Source organism: Oratosquilla oratoria, chromosome 5, assembly GCF_046742065.1.
Source record: "Oratosquilla oratoria isolate Oo_2021 chromosome 5, ASM4674206v1, whole genome shotgun sequence".
Lineage (NCBI taxonomy): Eukaryota > Metazoa > Arthropoda > Malacostraca > Stomatopoda > Squillidae > Oratosquilla > Oratosquilla oratoria.
This window is the reverse complement of record NC_134781.1, coordinates 23,297,621-23,323,067: the sequence shown is the minus strand read 5'-3', so window position 1 is coordinate 23,323,067 and position 25,447 is coordinate 23,297,621. Positions and strand designations below refer to the sequence as shown.

At 37.7% G+C, this 25,447-nt stretch overlaps 1 protein-coding gene across 3 annotated transcripts in view; it reads left to right on the top strand.

The window, feature by feature from the left end:
* Positions 1–23,140, top strand: part of LOC143025407 (uncharacterized) — an 86,610-nt gene extending 63,470 nt beyond the window's left edge. For 2 of the 3 annotated variants that reach the window (XM_076185040.1, XM_076185039.1), the window contains exons 5-8: positions 3,343–3,516; positions 15,915–16,094; positions 16,676–16,837; positions 21,241–23,140. In XM_076185040.1, the coding sequence (XP_076041155.1) occupies positions 3,343–3,516; positions 15,915–16,094; positions 16,676–16,837; positions 21,241–21,390 (666 nt within the window). In that variant the 3' untranslated portion in view covers positions 21,391–23,140. The remainder of the gene's footprint in view (positions 1–3,342; positions 3,517–15,914; positions 16,095–16,675; positions 16,838–21,240) is intronic. The other variant, XM_076185041.1, reaches the window with a different exon arrangement.
* Positions 23,141–25,447: the final 2,307 nt, after the last annotated feature.

Sequence of the window (25,447 nt, the reverse complement as noted above, 5' to 3'; positions counted from 1 at the left end):
ATAAATGATAAATGGAGTCCCACAAGGTTCTGTATTGGCTCCGATAATGTTTGCCATATATATAAATGACATGGATGAAGTTGTGGAATGTTATATGAACTTCTTTCGAGATGATGCAAAACTACTAAAGAAAGTACAGAGGAAGACCTAGGAATGGAGTCAAAAGTGGGAAGTGAACTTCAACATCAAGAAATGTAGTATAATGGAGTTTGGAAAAAGTAAAAATAGAATATCAGGGCAATATAGAATTGGTACAAGGAAGTAAAAAAAAAAAAAAGTTAGCTCAGAAAGGGACCTAGGAGTAATTATCAGCAAAGACATATCACCAGACAAACATATCAACAAAATAGTTTGAGAAACCTTCAATTTACTAAGATCAATGAAAGTGGCCTTTGACGACTTAGATGAGGAAATGGTAAAGAAAATATTAGTCACACTGATAAGACCAAGATTGGAGTAAAAAATAGCTTCCCACACAGAGTGATTGATGTCTGGAACAAGCTGAATGGAGAAACAGTGAATTCCAAAACTATACACAATTTTAAGAATAAACTGGGTGTGGAGAGATACGAAAACGGGTCACTATGGGCATAGCTCTTGTCCCATAAAATACAACTAGGTAAATACTGTCAGCCATTTCTTAGAAGTTTTTGTTTAATAGTGCATGGCAATTTGGCAAACACTCGGTCTGGTTTTTCTTTATACTGCCAATCCAGAACTCAGTCTGAAAGGATTCAATTCTGTCTTGGATATTCTGAATGCTGATAGTAGAACCTTGTAATGATAAGTTTAGCTCATTTAATTTCACAAATATATCTGCAAGATAGGCCACTTTACATATATAGACTTCATCAATGAACTGGGTTGACAAAGAAAACTTGTGCTCCCTCAAAAATACTTTGATCTCCTTTCTCAATTCATACACATAAGAAAGAATTTTACTGTGAGATAGCCAACACACCTCTGTATGTAACAACAGGGTTCTGTGAATGGACCCCATGTCCTGACACAATAAGGCATACACTTAAGAATGAAGAGACCTAGCCTTGATGTAATTAACTACCTTGATTACTTCATCAAGTGTCTCTTTTAGATCACTTTGTATCTTTTTCACAGCTAGTGCTTCTCTATGAATACAACAGTGCCAATGCTCCACAGCAAGTGCAATGTTTTTGATCAAACCAATTACACCCTTGACTGAGCTTGTCATTGCCTTTGCACCATCAATGCAGACAGCTGTCCAGAAGTCCCAACTAAGATAATTTTTTTGTGAAGAAAATGCCCAATATCTTAAATATGTCAACTGTTCGTTTCTGTCTCCTTTGGGTTACCACTTCTAAGAAAAATATTTTGACAGACTTAAAAAGATTGAAGACTAACCATCGACATGCACAGTATATAGTCATACACTCGTACAGTCTCTCTCCCTCTCTCTCTTCTCAAAGACGAAAGATTTTATCACTTTCATATTTCATTTTGTTCATTCCTTTTCAAATAAATAATTATGATTTTTTGCCATGGAACCCTGGGTTTCTGTGGAACACAGTATGAGAACCACTGGTATAATTTATGCATATGTAGACATTTTAGAGAATTGTGTACCACAATAGAAGATTTTGATAGGAATGATCATCATTTAGGAAGGGGTCATCCCAACAATTAATTAGAATCATATATAACAACTAGAAAAAGGAGTGAACTTTACTGCCTGATACAGAATTGGAGGAGGGGCTTTAGAATTCGTCTTGTTGATTAGTCATTTGCTAGTATTTTTCCAGACTTTTGTACGGCTAATCCCAGACAGTTTTATTCTGCTAAGGGTTTCGAAAAAAAGTGCCGTGGTCAATGGGAAAATCATTTTCTCCCAAGTATGATTCTTGGCCGAGTGAACTTGTTTTTAATTTCCTGGAACAAATTCTGTAATGAATATTACTGGGTTGAAGGGTCTTCTTAATTGTTCCTGTGCTTCTACAAATAGTGAGGTAACTGAGTTATCTGTCGTAACCAGCAGTGTCACTGAATATATATCTCATTAAATTCTAATAAATTTCTCTCTCTCTCTCTCTCTCTCTCTCTCTCTCTCTCTCTCTCTCTCTCTCTCTCTTTCTCTCTCTCTCTCTCTCACAAGTTTTCAGTAACAATGACAGAAAGAGAATGCTTTGATTGCAATTTGGAACTATTAACTAAACATTTAAAGTATCTGCTTTGCAAAATGCATTTGTAAATCATAAATACCAGTGTACTGAACTGTGCTTTTCAGATTTGAGGCAAAATTTTTAATTTTTTTGTTATAGAGCAAGCTTTTGTTTAAGTTGACTTGCTTTATGCTTAAAGATATTATACTGACATACTTTTCCAAGGAGCAGTTGTTGAGACATAGACTCCTTTTCTATGGTTGCATACTCTTGTAGTTTTAGAGATTAAGACTCAGTTAAGTCCTTTGCTACTGTCCAACAAGTAATTTTATTCAATTTAGGGAAGGGTACTTTGGCAAAAGAGGGTAACATGAGAAGAAACATATTTAGGTATATTTGGTCCAAACTGAAATAATAATTTGGAGGTAGCAAATACATTTTGATAATTGAGTTAAGGAAGTGTGTAAATCTTTCTGTTATTGATAGAGGGTTGTCCTGACAAAAAAATTCAATCTACACTTGTCGTGAATCAGTTCTCTGTCACAATTAGGATCAATTTGTTCCATATGGTCTGTTTATCCGTCCAAGTCCTTTCTCCTCAGGCATAGGATTATTTGATTTGAATAGTCTTTTCTTATCTTCAGTAATGAAGATCAGTAATTTTTGTTTTGTTGTTAATATTATTTTTATCACTATTGCTTAAAATTTCTATCACAACTTGGTAGTGGTAGTCAGTGGGTGATAGGATTCCTCATTTACAAACATTAATTTGTTTGCTTGCTATATTTTACTTTGTTTTCTTTGTGGATAGGAGGTAAAGGGAACATGGGCTGAGGGAAATACTTTTATTCCTGACTAGTTTTGCCTGAGTGGCTTCTTCAGAGGAATAGAGTTTGAAGTCAAGTTGGTCAATATATATGGCATAACAGAGGAATGTGGCAATGTGTCAGGTTGGTCCCCCACTCAACGTCCCCCACTCGACGTCATCTTCCCTCAGCCCGTGTTCTCTTTACCTCCTGTCCACATTCGTCACAATGTATACACATTTGTTTTCTTTATTGATTTTATAGTTTATTTGATTTATTTATACACTGTTTATTTTGAATGTGCTAAAAGTTGGTGACTGATGCTTCAGCATGTATGGTAATCTCCAGCAATTACTGGAATAGTCACAAGGGGGTAACAGACTATTGCACGTACGTTACAGGTGGAGAGCATTGTGGATGACAGAGTGCGTGGGCGATTCACAGAGTACAAGGTTCGCTGGAAGAGGTTCGGTCCTGAGCACGACTCGTGGGTACCTGAGAGTCAATTGAATTGTGATCGTCTCATTGTAAACTTCTTGAAGAAAAAGGCGCACAAGCAGGAAGATGATTATGAGGTAAGGTGCGAGTGAGCTGTGGCTGTTGTGCCGGTTGTTTTTCCTTCTGGTTCATTGGACTTTACATACAGTTAAAATCAAATTTTGGCGTCATGCCAAGAGAAGCAGGATTGATTTTTGTTTCTCACTCTCTTGTTTTTCATAACCTTTCCAGGGAAAATCTTGCAAGTGAAGGCTGCCATAGCAACCCTGCATAAGACACTTTCTTTAAACTTTTATATAATTTGATATGTACAAAGTTAGTGTGAGTAAATGGAAATGTGACTTTTAATTTTTTTTCACAAAAAGGTTTTTCTTTATGTGTTTTCTTTTGGGTTTCAAGTTTTTGGTGTTTCTTTGTGTTTCATACAGATGAAAGATTTTTGAGTATGCACATTGCACAGTACCTTAATTGGTTTATTGTGGGACGTTATTCATATTCTGATTTTGAGATTTCCTTTGAACCGTTTACAAATTATTTGGATGAATTTTACTTTCCTGTTTGTCACAAACATTTCCTACGTAGGTTTAACTGATTTTTATGAATTGCAATAAACTGGGAACAAGTGTAATGTAGGCTAGTACAAATTGGAAGTGATTAATTTATTACCTGTAAGTATTATGAAAGGTGTACACCTGAGTGGACTTTTGTTGGATGCAGCTTTCATTTAAAAGATTAGGTGGAATGTTTTATGCTTTTGGATTGGGCTTTTAATGCATGAGCATGGCTAAATTTGTTTTGTATCAATCTAGTCGTAGAATGTATCTTCTTGTTCAGAATTTTAGTTATGAGCTTTATTTATTTACTTGTGTATTTTTGTGGTAAAGAAAATGGATTGTTTTGTTTTCAACAATTTTCTTCTATGGTTGTTTTCATTTTCTCCTGTCCTCCCCTCTTCCTTCCTTTCTTCTCCTTCTTTTCATCTTCTTCCTCCTCTTCTTCCTCTATATGTTCTTCCTCCTTCTCCTCCTCTTCCTCTTCTTTTTCTTCTTTTTCCCCTTTTCCTCCCTTCCCCCTTTACTTCCTTCTATCTTCTTACTTCTTCCCCTCCCACTTGTCCTCCTCCTCGTCCTCCATTACCCCTACCTCTCCCACTCACTCTCACTTTTATGGAATATTGGCTCCAGAGATAGCTAGCATCATCATGATCCTCTGTCTTCTTCTTTCCTCACTCTCCTCTGATTCCTGTTCCTCTTCTGCTTTCAATTATTTCAGGTTGTGATTTGTTCTACTTCAATCTAAATTTTAGTTTGAGTTTATAGTGGAATATTATTGAATGGTATGTTTTGCAAAGCTTTGCTGATCTCTCTTTTTGGTACATTTATTTATTGATAATTTATTGACTCATTAGTTAATGGTCAAGTAAATACTCAAGTTTTGGTACAAAGTGGGTAGTGTAGTTGAAATTGGCTGTGTAATGTGTGATGCATCCACAGGACACTGAATTAGAAATGTGATTTTTTTTTTTCCCATGTTTTACAGTAGACATGAAAAGTGTTTTGGGAATGGGACTTCAGAAACATTTACTGTTCTCCTCAACTTTGCCTCAAAATGACTATGAACAATGACATATCAAAATCATCATAAGGCATTTCTCCCACTACATGGATGTGGCATGCTTGTCTGTGTTTATTGTCTGTTGCTAAGATATATTTTACTGAGTTGGTGACCTTGACATCAATTGTTTTCTGTACATTGAACTGTTATTAATACCTGACATGCATACATTGTGTGGTGATAATGTGAATGATTGAATGCCATAAATTAGTGATAGAAGTTGTCCATCAGACCTTTGTTTTGGATCAAACCATGCCTAACCTTGTAAGGAAATTTGGTTGTCTGGACAGCTCTGATACTGCAAATCATGAGGGTGCAAACATGTTACAAGAGATTCTGCTTCCTTTCTTATGGACTGAAAGGGTAAAATTCTTCTTGATGTGTGATAATTGTAACAATCCAGGGACTTAGGTTCTTCCTTATTCTCTGGCAAGCGATCACTGTTCAGTATATTAAAATACCAAAGGCCTTTTCCCCCATACAGGGGTTAGCTGAGTCAAAGTACACATCCTTCACATAAACACCAAAACCCATTCTTCCCCCTCACTGCACCACTTAGGTTGAGAGCAGGGCGGATGACTGCTACCATCTTGAAATTTCCTTATAAGGGTACATGGTTTGATTAGAAACTGGTTTGGTGCATAATTTCCTTCACTTGAGCCATATAGTTTATTGTATTAAATCATGATATTGTCACGTAATGTACACGAGGTAGGCACTGTTAAGTATGGTGCACAGAAAAATAATTAACAATGTCAGGGCCTTGTGCTAACAAAGATTATACAGCAAGCAGTAAGCACTGAAGTATACATGCCCTGGGCAGTTAAGTGTGTAGGAGGTAAATAATGTTTTTTATTTATTGCTTAGAAAGCATTGATTTTGTAATGTGATGCATTTGAGCTGTCATTATTGAGTCAATTTTGAGGCAAATTTGAATAGTATCACACTACACATGTTTGAGTACAAGTTGATCTTGTGTATGGGTTGATTGATTTGTGACTTGTGTGTGGAACTACATGTCAGCCCAAGGTTTTAAGGTATTGAACACATATCACTGCCAAAATGCAGGGAATTCCAACAGAAATATTGTATACTTCTGTTCAAGTATTTAATGAAATCAGTCAATCAGTTGTTGCCTTGAATTTTGCTGACTGGTCCTCAGGCCTTTCCATCAATCTCGTGGAAGAAACCATGGATTGATGTCTGCATTGTATTAATGTGGGACTGTTTATCTCACTGGCTGAAAGTGATAGAAGAAAGGAGTTGCTGATTGTCAGCTCTCCCTGTGTGTAAAGGTGAAAGAAATGCAGATCAAGCTGATAAAGAATCTTGGGCCCAGTCTACAGACTGTGTGTCATGCCCTCAAGGTTACATCTCTAAATGGAAATGTCACTGAGGACATTAGAATTTGGAGATGGGTGTTGGGAGATGACTTTAGTTGACATCCTTCTTGCTGGACCACCTCATCAGATTTTTTCCTGTAATCTTTTCCAAAGTGATTATAGTAACATCTTTTGGACAGTGAAAAAAATTAAATTTGATTGTTTTTTATTATAATTTTATTTCACTTTCCACTGCAACACATCTTTTGGACAGTGAAAAGATTAATTTTTATTATTTTTATTATCATTGGGATGGTTTGGACACATGGAAAGAACGAGTGAAGAAAGATTAGTTAAAGAGGTGTGGAAGGCAGAGGTGGAAGGAGGGAACATGAGGGGGCAACTAAGGATGAGATGGATGGGGTAAAAGAGGCATTGGAAAAGAGGGAAGTGTCTGTTGAGGAAGGATAGGAGAGGACAGAAGATAGGGATGAATGGAGAATAGTTGTGTATAGATGATGCTGTGATGTATGAGGGGGAGTGGGTGAGGAATGGGGGGTGAGGGAGTATGTGTGAAAAATAAATTGATGAAGCTTGAAGGGATTTCGTCCCGTCTTATCCATTTCTGCATGAAGGGACGGAGAGTGGGGTCGCCAATTTAATGAAGCGACCTTACTATGGATGTACTGTGTCTTGGAACACTGCTTCTGACCCAGGGCAGTGGACGAGATGCAGGGATGACCAATCATCCAGGAGGAGCCAAGATAAGAGGGAGGGAGGGGGGAGGTGGAGTGTCTGGGGAAAAAGACTTTGGTGTATGTATGTTTTTATTATAATTATATATAATTATATAGGAGGTGCTAAGATGAGAGGGAGGGTGGAGGGTAGTGGAGTGTATTCAGGGATGGAATGGGTGGGAATGATTTTATGCCTTTTCCTTTTTGGCTACCTCCCTTGTAAAGGGGAAAAGCCTTGGTATATGTATGTATGTACTTTTCACTACAGTACATCTTTTCAGCAAAAATATTACATTTCTGTGAATGTATTATATCAAATATCACTTTGTTCACAATGTATATTGCAGCAGCAATTTTGTTGGTAGCATCAGGTGGATTGCAAAGTTGAAATTTGGCCAAACAATTCTAACCTAGGGTTTTTGGGGTTCTGATCGTAGGTTGGGTTTGTAGATATAAAATGTATTTAATGAATATTATTTGTATTCCGTTCCCACACCCAACACACATTGAAACTTGGCCCTGTTTGATGGGTTTTTACTTTGATTTGGTGTTTTTATGTATTTGATGTACTGTTTATAGACAGTTCATGTGTATGCAGTTTGAATTTCACAGTTTAGATAATTTTTCTGTCAAAATCAGTACATACTGTTGTCATGATTACATTCTGCAGTTTGATCAGAATAATGAAGATGCCAATGTCATATATATTTTGTTCCCATTTTTGCTGGCTTTTTCATGTCTGAAATTAAAAGTTGTTCCTGGCTTTTCCCATCATGCACAAATTTCAGTTTAAAAAATGCATGCATAGCCTACTTTTTTTCCTTAAAAGTTTGATCTTCACAGCTTTAAACTGTATACAGTGTTTGTGTAAGCCCCATTTCCAATAATACTCATGTCAACTGTATCTACATAAAGAGGCTGATTTTTTAGTAATTCTGTAACCATTTAAAACTTGAAAACAGAGGTGCTCAGATGTGAGTGATGAAGTACATGTAATGATAAATGTGAAAAAAGAATATTGAGTCTGAATGTGCTTTGTGGTGTATTTATGTATGGAGGCTGCTGCAATAGATGTAAGGATGTCATAATTTTGAAATGTAATGTTCAACTTCAATGGTTAGGTTAATTGTGCAGTCATTTAAAGTGGAAATTTTAGTATGAATTTAAAATAAAAAAAGAAAGAAATATATCAGTTTGAATAATGAAAACCTTACTCAAGTTTAAAAGTGATAAAAGTTGAAAAACATTTCTAAAGTATGTGCAATGAAAAATTATCTTCATGTTTGAATAGGTAGTATTTGAAGCATTGTACATAATAATGCAGTAATCCTTGCAATATCCATCTGAATACAGTTGATGCCCTGTCCAGATACAAACATGTTCGGGTGTATTGATTTTGCAAATGTTTGTATAATGTACAACCTACTTCTGGACATGTCCATGTAGTCCAAGTCCTTTAAGAACATAAGAGCATAAGAACATAAGAATTAAGGAGACTGCAAGAGACCATAAGGTCTACACTAGGCAGTTCCATGTCCATTACCAAATGTCATCCCCATTCATTCATTCTTTTGGACTCGTAACCAACAATGCTACCCAGTACTGTCTTTACATACCGTGGATGAAAATTAAAGTGAAGAAATATTTTACATCATAAAGAAAAATTATACTGTTCTGTACATTGTAATGTGTAGCAGAAATACAATACCTTATTATAATGAAATTAACCAAATTAAAAGATGGATTAGTTTTTAATGCAATGAAACTTTGATTTTCTGAAATTTTATTAAGCAAAATATGATTATAATGTCTTGCAATATGGTTCATATGTAATTATTCAAAAGAAATAGAAAGAAAAAACGTGTATTTGGTTTGTCAGTGTGGATGGCTGGTTAAGAAGCACACCATCCATCGTGATACGTCAACAGTAATTAAAGAATATTTTTATGATTATTTAATTTTTGGGTGGATTTGTTCATACTTATGTACTTTGCAAGGACCTTACATACCTAAGTTGCATCTTGGGTTAAAGTTCACAAAGACACCCCCATCACAACATCCCTCCTCCACCCTCCCTTAGTGCCAATTTTAGCTATTGGCTTACAAAACAATTAAACAGATTTTAAAATTTGTGTTTAATGCCCTATTGTAGCAAGGAAAAGGGAAAATGTTCAATATTTTCTTAATTCTAAAGGAAAATTCATCTGTTATGGTAACATATTCAGGGCTTCTTTAAGCTTTTTTTTATCATCATTATTTTGTCAGCCGTGTAGGTGGCAAGTTCTTGCTAGAATTGCTGCACCCCTAAAAGTGCTGCCCTTGACCATACCTTCCCCCTTCCCTCATGAGAGCCTGGTACTTTGTTGAATGCTACTTAATAACGAAGATACTAATATTTAAGTTTAACACAACAGCGTAAAAGTGGGTAAAAGTAAGATGATGAGATATACAAGGGGAGAGGATGGCAGTTAGTTGGAAGTATTAAAGGATAGAGGATGAAGGAAATCAATAATTTTAGGTATTTGGGGTTGCATGTGGCAGGAAAGGGAGGAGTGGAGGTGGAGGTAAATTGTAGATTGAGAGAATCAAGTAAATACTATGTGGGATTAAAAAATGCCATGAGAAATAGGCATCTGGGAATGAATGCAAAGAAATTATATGAAGGGGTGATTGTGCCAATAGCACTGTATAGAGTGGAGACTTAGAAGTCAAGAGAGGCAGAGGAAAAGTTTAAATGTGTTTGAAGTGAAATGTCTGAGAAGTATGGTAAGTATTACAAGGTTGGATAGATTGAGAAACAAGGTGAGGAGGAGAGCGGAGGTGGAAAAGGAAATAGCAAATAGGACTGATAAGAGAGTATTGGGATGGTTTGGATACATGGAAAGAATGAGTGAAGAAAGATTAGTAAAAGAAGTGTGAAAAATAGAGGAGTGAACTTGAGGAGATGACCAAGGATGAGATGGATGGATCTAAGTTGGTGCTATCTTTGTGTTGCTCCAAATAGTTGCATATTTTGCTATGTATTTTGATCATTTTATGTCCCCTACTTTTTGGTTCATGTCTGCCTTAGCCATGTGTAGGGCCTCAATTACCTTTCTCTGTCTCCTTGCTAAGCATTTTCTTAACACTTTAGCCTCTTGCCAGTTGGGTAGATGATCTTTGTCTACATGGCCTACCAGTGCATTTGAGAGGCAATGGTTTCTCAGATCTGCCTTGTGTTCCCTTATTCTCTTTTGGAGACCTCTGTGGCTCTTGCCAAAGTATGCCTTCTTACATTTGCTACAGGGGATCTTGTAGATGACATTTAGGTTGTTACTTTCATCCAGGAGTTTCATTCCTCTGAAGAAGCTCAAAGCAAAACCGGTTAGGAATAAACTAGGCCTTAGACCCATGTCTTATTCTTCTGCCTTCCTCATATATACATATACAGTGCTACCTCTCATTAAAGGACGTTAATTAGCTGTATTTGCGATGTTTTCGCTATGTTTTCGGTGTTTTTGGTGCTGATGTTTAGTGCTGTGCAATCACTATGCCACCCAAGAACCACTCCAAATCAACAGATTATTCACATCAACAGACACTGTTACCCCCTTTTGGTCCGTTAATGAGAGGTAATACTGTATATATATATATATATATATATATATATATATATATATATAGATGAGAGGGAAGTTTGCTACACTGTATAAAGGAACAGTGAGGGGTAAATCAGCTCTGGCTGTCAGACCCTGCTCTGGAAATATTGTTTCTCGCTGCATTGCCTTTGATCTGAGCATTGCAGTAGACCAGGATAACCCCCTTCATCCATAAGATGCTAAGAAGGGTGGGGTGATGAATGGGTTTTGGATGGTTGTAGGGTAGGTGTATATTTCAACTTGGCCATCATCTTTTGAGGAGAAAAGCCACTTTGGCTTGTATGTATTTACCTAGTTGTATTTTGCGGGAGAATAGCTATGCTCGTAGGGACCCGCAGTTGTATCTTTCCGCATCCAGTTCTTTCCTAAAGTCATGTCTAGTTTTAGCACTCACTGTTTTCTCTTTTAATTTATTCTTTGTATCTATCACTCTGTGTGGAAAGCTATTCTTTTTCAGATATCTTCTGTAACTGTCCTTCATAAGTTTCTTCTTGTGTCCCCTTGTATTTCTATTGTCCCATTTAAGTATGTATATGTACATGCAAGAGACTCTTCTCCATTCATAGCGGAATGCAGAATTTCTTACTTTAACTGTACCGTTTGAATCTATCCTTTATTGCTCTTTACTCTCGCACCTTTTCATATGCTGGTGTGGTAGGATGATACAAGTGCAACACCTTGTGTCTTTGTGTGTTGTAGAAAATGAAAGAAAGTGATGGGGATTGTAAGTTTCTGTGAAGAGTTCACCACTTCAGTACGACTCAAATTTTCTTCCGCAGCATCAGCTGTCATATGTAATTTCCATCACACTACTCGCATTATAAAATATAAAGTCACTGCTGTATTACTTGTTCTCTTTTATCCTGAGTAATAATAAACACAGAAAACGTGATCAGACCAGTTCACGGAATCCGGGGGATAACTCATGTACAACTACAAAAAATATATATACAACCACTCCTCGTTTAACGACGACAATTGGGACCAGCGCGCCGTCGTTAACCGAATTGGTCGTTAAGCGAAAGTGTATACATATACGTACATGTACTGTATGTACAATGTCCAGCAATACATGTATTTTATTTTCGTGTATTTTCCCTCTTTTATGCAGTACATTAAAGCTTTATTTACTATTTATTTACGGTGGTTAGGTTCCTGAAATTACCGTATATGACCAAATCCGCGTATGCTGACATTCCATATTGAATACCGGGGTATTTTTTTAGTTTCGACCATGGGCGCAATATAGCAATAGAAAATTAATTATTAATTTTGTAAATTAAAATGTATCAACGTAATATGCAATTTTGTGGGCGGAAATGAAAGTAAAAAATACCATGCTACAAGAAAATATGCTAATGAACGAAGTCGGTAGCATAGGATTGGGACGCCATCTTGTCGTCTGCCAACGTCTCTCACGACGACAACAACGAGGACGAGCCGGATGACATTTAATTTGCAGGTAATGATTTATCAAACACAGGTCAGGTTAGTTTAGTTTAGGTTAGACGAATTCATCATCCTTTTATTTCTTCGACATCGGCATCTATCATAACAAACATGGTGTACCATTCGTCCGACATGACTTCGTTACTTACGAAATTTGTTTTAGCACCTTTTTTTTTTTTTTTCCGCTCACAAAATTGCATATTACTTTGATACATTATAATTTACAAAATTAATAATTAATTTTCTATTGCTATATTGCGCCCATGGTCGAAACTAAAAATTTACCACTACCGGTATATACTGTACCCCAGGTAGTTTTTGCAGCTTGCAGGATGGTAATGTAGACCTAAGCTTCAGAACACTTTACCTCACAGCTAATATCCACCGTACAAGTTCAATTATAACATCATACAAATTTGCCTCAGCCAACTTAATTATCGTACACGATGTCGTAACTTCGGGAGATTTACGTTAAACGTCTGTCATAAAGCCCGTCATAACTCCGCGTCGTCACTAACCGAGTAGGTCGTTAAACGAGGAGTACCTGTACTGTATAATCAAGATGCTGATGCCAGCATACTCATGTATCCATTCGTGCCTCATGATGCCTACATAGGCGTCATTGTACCGAAGTGGTTAAGAAAGTATTGGGTCTGGAGGAAAGACTCTTATCGGAACCCTTGTATTTACCTAGTTGTATTTTACAGGATGGGAGCTATGCTCAATTGTGACCCGTTTTCGTATCTCTCCACATCCAATTTATTTTTGAACTTGTGTATAGTTCTGGCATTCACTGTTTCACAGTTTAGTTTGTTCCAGACATCGATCACTTTGTGTGGGAAACTTTTTTTTTTTTTTTTTTTTTTTTTTTTTTTTTTTTTTTTTTTTTTTTTCTTCAGGTCTCTTCTGTAACTGTCCTTCTTTAGATTTTTATCTTGTCCTCTAGTTTCTCTCTTGTCCCATTTCAATAGGTGATAGAGTATTTGTTTGTGGATGTGGAACAAATGAGAGCGAAATATAGACTAGAAGAGTGTTTATGAGAAGAAAGATGGATGTGCTAGCACTGAGAAATTAAACTGAAAGGTAAAGGTGAGTTTGATTGTGATTGGTAGAGCATCAGAAATGGAGAGAGGGTGATGGAGGTAATGGGTGGCTTTGTTGGTGAATAATCTGTTTGGTCTTGAAAGATAATGTGGGTGAAAACACAAATAGAATGGGAGGTTTGGGTGTTTGTAAGTGCATATGACTGGTGGTGAGGAAAGTGATGAAGAGAGAAGAATTTTGTGATTATTTATATGATTGTGGAGAGCTTTGGAAAGAATGTGAATGCAGTGTTGTCGGAAATGAGCAAGTGTAGCAGTGGTATACCAGAAAGGAACAAAAAATGGAGGTGAAATTATGGAAATATTTATTGAAAGAGAACTGAACTGAGTACAACATTTAAGAAAAAGATGTGTACATACAAGGGACATAGCGGTTAACAAGAGGGTAGTTAAGAGAGTATTAATCAGTGTAGTTGTATCCAAAGGGGTGATTTGAAGAGTTTTGGACAGGAACGTGTTAAATGGAGAGAGCAGTGGAATGTCTGATCATTTGGTGGAAGGGAGATTGAGAGTGGTTACAAAGTGGAGAAATAAGGGAGGGAGGCAGAAGTGCTGAAAGCAAATTGAGTGAGAAGGGGAGAGAGGGTGACTGCCAAGTGAAATGGAGAGGTATATGTAATGTAGTAAAATAACATCAAATTGCCTCTTTCTCTTATTTTATTGATTACATCTTCATTGTTTTTAATCTATTTATATATTCCATATGCAAGGCTGGAAAGAAATTTGGCTGTTGATCTCTGGTTTTTCTCAGTCATGTTTATATCTTTTGCTTTATGTGGAAACCTCACCGGCACCACATATCTAGAATAGATCAGGCATTACATGATTTTCCTTCTTTTTCCCCATTAATTATTTTATCCATGTAGTGGAAAGCTACATTTACATCTGTCAATAGTCATGGCTTTGCTGGTATGTTATCAAGTGACAAGGTGTCTGACCAACACTCCCAGATTTTTCCCCCTTTTACTTTTGTAATTGATTCACATCCCATTGAGTGGTTCATTGATGGTGTTTTTGAGTTTCTCCCAATTTCCAGTACTTTATATTTCTATTTTATGGCATTAGAATTAATTTTCTATAATTAGTTCCATGCCTATATAGTATTGAGATCTGTCAGTAATTTGAAGTTTCCCCCATTTTTTATTCTTGTGTTTTTTTGCACTGTGCAAACATGTTAGTATAACTTGTACCTTCCATCTTGTCATTTTATTTGTATCAATAACAGTGCAGGTGCCAGAAGTTACCTGTAAGTCCTCCAGTATACTTAAATTTCCACAAAAATCAGTGATGAAGTACCCTGTGAAATGCCCTCTCTAGATCCAAGTATACACAGTCCACCTAACCCTGTCTTTCAGCACATCACCCACTCTTAAGTAAAAGCTTAGCAGGTTTGATATACATGATCTTCCACTTCAAAAACCAAAATGATTATCTGCTAAAATGATCTCTTCAAAATATATAACCTATCTTATACAGTTCATTCACATAATTTAGCTATTATGCTGGTCAGAGACACTGGTGTAGTTCAGTGGTTGCCTCTTCTTCCTTAACTTTAGCTCTTTTCCAGTCTGGTATAGTACTGTCCTCCGGTGAGCACGCATTTAGATTATGAAGCTTTTTCATCAGTTGGTCTGTGCAATCCTTTGAGATTTCATCAAACGTAGGAGCTTTATGTTTAATAATTTGTGTACTTCCTTTACTTCCTCCTTCATACAACTAGACATTACTTACATATCTCCTCTCACTCTTTTTCTTTAGTCAGAACTAACTGGAAACTATTGTTAATTATTTGAGCCTGTTGATGCCTCTTCATAAATTCTTCCATCTACTGCCAATTTGGAGATTCATTCTTTGTCCAATTTTATCATTGACAAACTTGTAGAATATAGGCTTACCTTTCAATTTTTCAGTAATACCTTTTCAAAGTTTTTCTCTGATTCTGTAAGTATTTGTAGCCCGTCTGTGCTCTTCTATAGTTTTTTTGATTCGTAGACATGGTATCTTTTAGTATGAGGCCCTTCAGCTGAATAAAAGAATTGCAGCCTTGTTAATCTATCGTCCTGGTTCTCTCTTGCTGGAAACCCATGACCCCCAAGTGAGGAATCATCAAAACAAAATCTGTGTTGGAGGAACTTAATTTGGAAGGGCTAGTTTTGCTGAAACGGCAAGAATAAATACTAAAGTCGCAAGATATGGTGAAAGGGTTGATTGAAATAAGTGACAGGTATATTTAAAATTTTCACTGTAGAGGGGGATAGTTCCCTTCAGCATGATGAAATAGAATTGCATTGTAGCAACTGGAATGAATGCTGGAACCTCTGAAATTCAGTTGTTGTATTGCTTCTAGGGCAGAGCTGACAAACCTACTCCACAGATCTTTGGTCAGTGAAATGGTCGAAAAGGAAAACTGAACAAAAGAAAAAAGTAAAAAATAAATAAATAAAAAAGAAATGATAATATTCATCCTCTCTGATTTTTTTTCTCTTCCCTAGGATAATTTGCTACTCCTTCCATTTTTTTTTTCTCTCTCCAGATTAACTACTGTCACTTTGCTGTCTTGTTATCCTTTTTCCTTTGTAAGCCTTTTCTGTAGTGAATGTGCCCCCATGCAGGTAGAGGCAATTATGGGAATGCGGGAGAAGAAAGGCAGCAAACCAGAGTACAAAGTGCGCTGGAAGGGATGGCCTCCAAAGTACGACTCGTGGCTTCCTGAAGAGGAGTTGAATTGTCCAAACATTCTCAACAAGTTCCTTGCCACACTCAAAAAGCTCGAAGAGACACAAGACTGGACAGTAAGTAAACTAAATTGTTGTGTGTCATTATGGTGTTAGAGTAGAAATGTATTTAGGTATTTAGGTCTCTACATGGATGCTTATGAATAAGGGTTTATGATATACAGCAGTTCATAAGAAACTGAAAATTTGAAGATTCATGAGATGAACTTATATTCTATTTTATCACTAGTGACAATAATCATGTTCAGTTGACTTGGGTTTGATATAGTAATAATTGTTCCCTTGAGTTTCATGACTCTCATCCCCATAGTGGCAGGAAGTAGGTCTCTTGTCCCTCCTGTAGGTCTCTAGGAAGAAATGCTATTGTGTTGTATGAATGTGGGACTGTTTATCACCTAAAGGAGGAGAGGAGCAATTGCTGGTCATGAGCTCTTGAGACTTGGTGTCAGATTGTCATGACTGTACTTCCAAATGGAAGTAAGGGTGTTGACAGGGTTTGAAGATCAGTGGCAAGGAGATGATTGTCTCTGATATTTGTCTTGCTGGATCACCACTTCCAGGTACCTGGTGTCGGTTCCTGTTTTAGTATTACAGGGACAAGTAAGAATCATATTTGATGTGAATTTTATTCTCCTTAGGTAGAGAAGGTCTTGGATACTCGAGAGCGAAAGGGCAAGACAGAGTACCTGATTCGTTGGAAAGGCTGGGGTTCAGGAGCAGATTCTTGGGAACCTGAAGAGAACCTAGATGGCTGCAAGGAAGCACTTGATAAATTTTTGCAGAGCAAGGAAAAAGAAAAGGTAAAGTGCATGTGAAGAAATGCGTAATTAAAGCTGTGCATATATTATGAGGAGAAAGATGGATGATCTAGCTTTTATATGGACATGTGGAGTGTTGGATTTGTTTTTTTTTTATACGTCATCTCCTTCAGTGGTATAATTTGAGGGTATGGACAATGAGAGAGTTAAATTGTGTGCAGGGAGTGGAAATGAGAAGTTTGAGGGCTGTTCATGGAGTTATAGAATATGACAAATTAATGAATGTTAGGATTTGTGAAGAAACCATAGAAAATGCCAAGTGGTTTGTTCATGTTATGAGAATAAGAAATTTAGTGGTGCTGAGAGTGAGAGCAAAGGTTAGACCAAAGAAAGGATGGATAGGTGGATGGGTGAATGAAATTACAATTAGATATTCAAGAAAATTTAGATAAACTACAGCAATGGTATGAAAAGTGGCTAATGAAAATTAAACCAAGTATATGTAAGATTATGTACAAAGGTAAAATTAACAATAAGTATGATTATAAGTTATTTGGAATTTTGTTAATAAAAGTGGATAGTGAAAGTGATCTCTGCATAATTATCAGTAATGATCCCAGATCATCTATACAGTGTATTTCCACCTCAGAAAAAAACAAATAAGACAATGACTGCAAATTTTTTTATTCTAAAAGTCTATCTGTCATTAACACATATGCCAACGGCTTCCCCCCCCCTTACAAATGAGGTAGCCAAAGTCAAAGGCATAAATCCACCCCCACCCATTTCATCCCCACATACTCCACTCCCATTCACCACACCTCCCACCTTCTTTTCTTGACTACTCCAGGATGACAGGTGATCCTTGCATCTTGCCCACTGCCCTGGGTCAGAAGCAATGCAGCAAGACACAGCACATCCACAGCAAGGCAGCTTCATTTAATCGGCGACCCCCCCTGTCTGTCCCCTCATGCAGTTAAAGAGAAAATGGGGAGAAATCCCATTGGGCTGCATCAAAATATCGTTCACACATTTTCCCCCATCTCCCACCCATTCCTTCCATGCATCACAGCATCATCCATACACAACCATTCTCCACTCACTCTTATCTTCTGTCTTTTCCCTTCCTTCCTCAACAGACACTCCCCTATTTCCCAATGTCCCTTTTACCCCATCCATCCATCTCATCCTTGGTCACCCCCTCATGTTCACTCCCTCCACCTTTGCCTTCCACATCTCTTTTACTAATCTTTCCTCACACATTCTTTCCATGTGTCCAACCATCCCAATACTCATCAATCCTATCTCCTAACTCCCTTTCTACCTGTGCTCTCTACCTCACCTCCTCATTTCTCACTTATCCAGCCTAGTAACCCCTTCCATACTTCTCAGGCATTTCATCTCATTAAGAAGCAGTATAAATCATTAGTTCATCCACATTTGGAATATGCTATTTCTAAATGGTCACTGAATCTAATTAAAGACATTGATAGATTGGAAAAAGTACAATGGCAAACCACAAACCTAATTCCAAATATCAGAAATAAGTCATGTAAAAATTGAATCTATTTTCCTTAAAAAAGCATAAACTCGTGTGATTTAATACAGGACTATAAATTTTTAAAGGGAATTGACAACATCAAAAGGGGTGAAATTTTTGCACCGAATGTGAATCACAAGAAATAATGGTCTCAAACTGTCAGGAAGTAGATTTGATTTGGAAGTGGGTAGAAACCACTTTGCCAACCATGTAGTAAATGAATGGAATAAGCTTCCTGCAGAGGCAGTGTAATGTAGTACAGTTCAGATTTTTAAGATTCATTTAGAACATCTAAGCAATATGCCATAATGCCTGCCATTTATTTTATTTTATTTTATTTATCAATGGAATGGGGAATTCAAGGAGGGAGTCACAGAGTGTGCAGAATTGGTGTGTGGAACAAGCAGGATGGGAGGAAATAGAAGGAAGGGTAGTGAGTGGTGTGATGATGAAGCAAAGAAGGTTGTATAAGAGAAGCAAGCATTCATAGATTGGTTACAAAATAGGATGAGAGAATCATATGAGAGGTACAAAGAAAAGAGAAGAGAAGTAAAGCAGAAGATAAAGGAGGCAAAGAGAACAGATGTGAAATAGGGTAAAAGTATGACAGAAAATTTTGAAAGAAATAAAAAGATGTTTTGGAAAGAAATTAAGAGAGGAAGAGGAGGTAAAAGGTGCAAATGGAGAGATGATTATTGAAGAGATGGTAGTAAGAGGAAGATGAACAGAATATTTAAGGGAGTTGCTAAATATGAAGGAGGATAGGGGAAGGTAGTTGCAGTGGGAAGTACTAAAAAAAATTACAGTGATAAGTGAGGAAAATGGAGGAGAAATAAGGAAAGATGAGGTGAAAGCAGTTATTAAAATGATGAGAGCAGGTAAGGCACCTGGATTGGATGGGTGTCATGTGGAGTGTCTAAAAAAGGGAGGTACAGTGATGGTGGACTGGCTGGTGAGGTTGTTTAATGTTTGTCTAAAAGAGGGTAGAGTACTGGAGGAGTGCCTGTATAGTTCCACTTTACAAGGGAAAAGGGGACAAGTGTGAGTGTAGTAGTTTCAGAGGGATCAGTTTGTTGAGTGTAGTTGGGAAGGCTTATGTGAGGGTTTTGATTGAGAGGATTAGGAGAGGAACAGAGGGAGTAATTGGTGAGGAACAGTGTGGGTTTTGGATAGGTAGGGATTGCATGGATCAGATTTTTGTGGTAAGACAGATATGTGAGAAAGCTTTAGGAAAAAGTAAGAATGTTTTTAGGGCCTTTATGGATTTGGAAAAGGCTTGATGGTAGACAGGAAGGCAGTGTGGAAGGTATTGCAGTTATATGGGATGGGAAAGCTGTTAAGGGCAGTCAAGAGATTTTATGAGAGTAGTAGAGCCTGTGTTAGAACTGGAAATGGAGAGAGCAATTGGTTTGTGGTAAAGGTGTGGCCGCATCCTGGATGTGTCATGTCATCATGGCTGTTCAATATGTACATGGATGGGGTGATGTGGGAGGTAGATGCAAAGGTAATGGGCAAGAGATTGGAAATGGTTAAAGAAAATGGAGAAAAGTGGGAGATGAGCCAGTTGTTTGCTGATGACACTGCACTTGTGGCAGGGTCAGAGGAAGGGTTAAAGGAGTTAGTGATGGAGTTTGGGAAGGTGAGCGAAAGAAGGAAGTTGAAGGTAAAATGAGTAAGAGATGATGAGATGTACAAGGGGAGAGGATGGCCTTAAGTTGGAAGTAAGTCTTAAAGGAGAGAGGCTGGAGGAAGTGGATAGCTTTAGGTATTTTGGATTGTATGTGGCAGGAAAGGAAGGAGTGGAGGTAGATTGTAAATTGAGAGAAGCAAAGAAATACCTTGGGGGATTAAAAAGTGTAATGATAAATAGGCATTTGGGAATGAATGGAAAAAAGAGATTATATGAAGAGATGATTGTTCCAACAGCAATATGTGGGGTGGAGACTTGGAATTTAAGAGGCAGAGAGGAAAAGTTTGAATGTGTTTGAGTTGAAATGTCTGAGAAGTATGGTAGGGGTTACAAGGTTGGATAGCGTGAGAAATGAGGAGGTGAAGAGGAGAGCTGGGGTGGAAAAGTAGATGGCAGATAGGGCTAATGAAAGAGTATTGGAATGGTTTAGACACATAGAATGAATGAGTGAAGAAAGATTAGTAAAAGAAGTGTGGAAGGCAGAGGTGGAAGAAATGAACATGAGGGGGCAACCAAGGATGAGATGGATGGATGGGGTGAAAGGGGCATTGAGCAAGAGGGGAATGTCTGTAGAGCAAGGAAGGGAGAAGACAGGAGATAGGGGTGAGTAATGGCTGTGTATAGATGATACTGTGATGCAAGGAAGGGAAGGGGTGAGTGCAGGGGGGTGGGGGGTTGGCATTAGGGTTAGGGAGTGGTTACATTTTAATAATGTTCTAATGCAGCCCAAAGGGACTTCTCCTTGTCGTCTCTTTTTATGCATGAGGAGAAAGAGTGGGGTCACCAATCAAGCGAAGTAACCTTGCTCTGAATTTGCTGTGACCTGCTGCATTGCCTCTGACCCAGGGCAGTGAGTGGGATACAGGGATGGCCTGTCATCCATGAGGAGCTAAGATGAGAGGGAGGGTTGTGGATGTTTGGAAGTTGGTTTATGCCTTTTGACTTGGTTACCTCCCTGGTAAGGGGGAAAAAGACCATGGTATATATTTTCTTTTCTGTTTTAGGAATTGCATTATTGACACAGATACAGGGGGAAAAATACTGATAAGAAATGAGCATGTTTTAGTCCTGCAGAAGATGTAGGCTAAGGCAGACGTAAAAGGAACCTAAGTTTCTTATTACATATCAGATGTGTTTGTTGTGATGATAGTTTCTTTAGACACAGAGAAATGTTCTTTTGCTTTTGAAACTCATAGCATATCCTATTTATTGCAGACTAAAATATTAACTGAAGGTCGCAGAATGAGAGCTGAACGGCCAACGACGCAACGCTTTGTTGACAACTACTCGTCGGGGCAGCGGTCACGGTCGCGTCGGCTTCAAGGCAGGAGTCGTGTCTACAAGGAAGAAGAAGATGATGAGTAGAATGAAAAAAGGGGGAAAGGGTTATTGGGAAATTAATGGCAGAGAGACCTGAATGACATAGGTATAAAAGTAGGAAGAGACAGGAGACGAAAGAACTGTTGTTAGTAAAGTAGTCGGTTCTGGCTCGAAGAATTAAAAGGTCATAACAGACGTGGAAGAGAATACAGAGGAAAAGACAGGGTAGCTATTGTGAAATATTGCTGCTGTAGGGCTTCTGGTGAAGGAGAATTAAGGGGAATATAGAAAACAGGCAAGACAAAAAAGAAGGGGAGTTGGTCGTGAAGTGACAGACAGCCCTGTGTTGTGGGGGCTAAAGGAGCGATGCAAGTGTCGAGGTTGTAAAATTGTTCTTTCGCCAGTAAGGAAGTCAAAGTTTTATCAATATTATTACTATTTTCTTACCAATTGCATAAGAACTTGCTTTAGGATGGAGTTCAGAATGATGGCATGGGAAGGTAGTACCAAGTAGGAACAAAAATTTATGATAATGTATGCCTTTTTAATTTTTATTTTTTATTTTTTTTATAACTAGAATGCCTTTAATGTTTACAAAATATAGCAAATTATATTTACTGGTTCAGATGATGTTTTTCTTACTGAAAGTCGTGTTTGTTACCATTTGTACTATTGACATAGCAAGTGTTTGTTTATGAGTATTGCTTTCTCCCTCTCTTGCTGTCTTTTTCATTCTGTTTCTTCTCTCCCTCCCTTTGTTCATCCATTCTTTCCTTCCCTCTCCCATGCCCTCCTTTTCACATGTCTTGCTCTAACTGGCACCGTCTCGCTTTTCCTCCTCTTCTCAATCTATAAAATTCTAATGTATATTTTCATAATCCCACCACTCCCTTGCCCTCCTCTCTCTCTCTCTTTTTCTTCTTTCAATCTCTCAGGCAATCTGCCCATCTTTATCTTTCTCCATCTCCTCCCCTCCCCTCATGCTTAAAACTTCTTGTTATTGTGTTATAAATTCTCCTATACATTTTTAAGACAAGACATGCCAGTTACATAAATTGGGATCACATTGATGGTAGTTTTGTGGAGATTGAGAGAGACTGGGATGACATAATATTCAATTATGTTCATTTCCCTTTTGAAACCTCTCCCATCTTCTCCCAGCAGCAGTTGTGACAACAAAGTGTAAATCTCAACTCTAGTTCAAGGCAGGTGATAGGCAGTGGCAGAAGCAGTTTAGATTCTAAGTAATGAATAACGTGATGATAAAATGAAGCTTCAAGGAACCTGTCTACTGTGAATGAATGCAAGGCACAAGTAGACAATAGTCTTTGTATACTTTTAAGTGAAAATAGAAAACATCAGTGACAAATTCAAGAGGATGGATTCAGTATGTATGTGTTTTCCTACATATAAATGTTAGAAAGTAAGCTTAAGTACATGTCTAACCTTAATAAATAGAAATCTTTTTTTATTTTCGTACATTACATAGTTGTTTGTAACATAAGTTAAAAAAAAAAAAACCTTTTGTTTTATCTTCCTTGAGGTGATGCTTCGGCTTCTGCTTTTCTCTGACTAATGATTTGTTTTTGAGTTGTCCTGGAATGATAGGGTTTTGCAATGATCACCACAGTGTGTCATCACCAGTCTACTCCTTATTTCCTTTCAAACAATCAGTTAACCTTCAATTTCGACTTTGATGTTTGTTATGAAAATAAGTCCAATTTTTGCTAGATATAGACATCAGAAAACTGTACAAAAAGAATAATAAACTTAAGGTTTTGCTTTGGCCTGCCCAGCTTGAATTTTCTCTTCCTTGTAAATCCTCGACTAGTGAAATAATGTGGATGACGTGGAAGTTTTGAATTTCTTGAAAGAGAAAATACAGCAAGCAGTAGCATCTCAGTAACTAGACTGCATAACTTGGATATGTCATAGTCCCCAAAAAATTAAAAACAGTTATTATTAAGTTGGACTCAACAATTTTGCAGTCACACATTGGTGGTTAGGTATTCCAATATTGCCAAGAAAAAATGCAGAAATGAATTTGTTTTAGTGTTTTATATTGTAGAATATGAATATAAAGAAAAAAGGCGCATATAATTAGCATTCCATCGAGACCAGTGATAGGTCGTCCATGTGATGAGCCGACTGTGATGGTGGGGTTGAGAGAAGTGGTTCAGGTTTGATGCCAGCCCATAGACCCAGGCTAATACGCTAACCCGTCTCCACACCAACGAAGACTTTTTACGTTCACATCTATGCAACGTGATTAGAGAGCCTCACAAAGAGAGGTTATGTGTTTGTGAAAGATTTAGATTTCTCCTTACAAACCATTCATCCTTTTTCTTCCAAACACTAACTTCTCCCTCCTAAGGTCGTGCCTGAAGCTGATAAATCAGGACTCGTCTGGTCCTCACAGCTCATGGGTGATCCTCTTGTTCACTTCTACGGAACTTGTGAAACTCCAGATCTACCCGACCCCTTCATCTGAAACCCATCCCTTTGTTGGAGCTCACCTGACAATAGGTGTGATTTGTGGGGGTTCAAAAGGGTCGCTGGTGCATGACTGTTTATGGAGAAAGTGGAAAGGGAGGTATGATTTGTCTATTTTTCCCAGTGCAATTGAAGGGCAGCTATGCTATCTTCGTACCATCAATCGTTCAATCTGTTCCCCAGGTCTCGCTAGCAGAAGACCCATACTTGCCAGGTAACCACTGGATTGGCTGACAACTCAAGATGGAAAAACTAAGTTTATTCTAGTTTTCATGCTGACATATTTAAGATTGAGAAGCATTTTGGGGTGATTTAAGTATGCAAAAAGATTTGGAGAAATTAAAATTTAATGTGCTGGAGAGTCTTGTTAGAAGAGGAGATGAACCAGTAGAGAGAATAGTAAGGAGGTATGGTAGGAAGGATAGATAGTGAAGTGATGCTGGAGATATACATTAAAAAGGAAGTGATAATTGTGAACACAATATTTAAGAAAATAAACATAAGTATGCATGGACCAAGTTTATGGGAGGGTACTTGAGAAGACATTAATGTATTATATACTGTTGCCCAAAAGCAAGATCGGAAAAGTTCTGGATGTAAATGTGCTCAGAAGAGGGCATTGGATTGTGTATTACCTAGTTGTATTTTACGGGATGGGAGCTATGCTCGTTGTAACCCATTTTCAAATCTCTCCATGTCCAGTTTATTCTTGAAATCGTGTATAGTTCTGGCATTCACTGATCATTAACTGGTGGAAGGGAAACTGAGAGTAGAGATTAAGAGGTGAAAGAAGAATACCTGGTAAAATAGAGCTGAGATGCAGTGAAAGATAAGGAGAAACAGGAGTAGAGGAAGAAGGGTGTATTTCAAGGAGGAAATGCTAAAGTGTGCAAAGATGGTGTGTAGGGTAAAGAGAACAGGAGGGAAGAGTACAGTGAAAAAATTGCCTTATTTCATGTCAGGGACTCTCTTTTTCCAATCACCTAAAAATTTCAGGGGCTACTTTACACTTTTCAGGGCTACGGTTTCTAAAGCTACTTTGCTGTTTCACAACATATAATGGTTGTCACCAGTACTTTACCTGCGTACTGTCTTGTTTTGATAAGTACCATATATGCAGGTGTGTATGTCGACATTTGAAGCCTAAAATCGTCTCTCTAAAATCAAGGGTCGACTTGTATGCTGAATATAAAATGCGAGACTTTACAACTGAGGAGCAAACAAATGAAATTGCCTGCCGAACACTCGTTGCTCATCACTTCCCATAATTCTTACAGCCCACCACAATTACAGTGAGTCCTCTCATTAACAGACGTTAATTAGCTGTGTTTGTGGTGTTTTCGCTGTGTTTTTGGTGCTGTTGTTTAGTGCGTGCAATCACTATGCCACCCAAAAACCACTCCAAAACACCGAAAACACAGCGAGAACACCGCAAACACAGCTAATTAACGTCCGTTAATGAGAGGTCTCACTGTACTTCCTATTGAAACTCACATTTGGTCAAACAGTTTAATGTAGAATTATGACTATACCAATGACTTGCCTTGTAGGGTAGGTTACGTTCATTAAGGTAGGTTAAACTGAATTACTCTGTGAGCTAGAACTCACT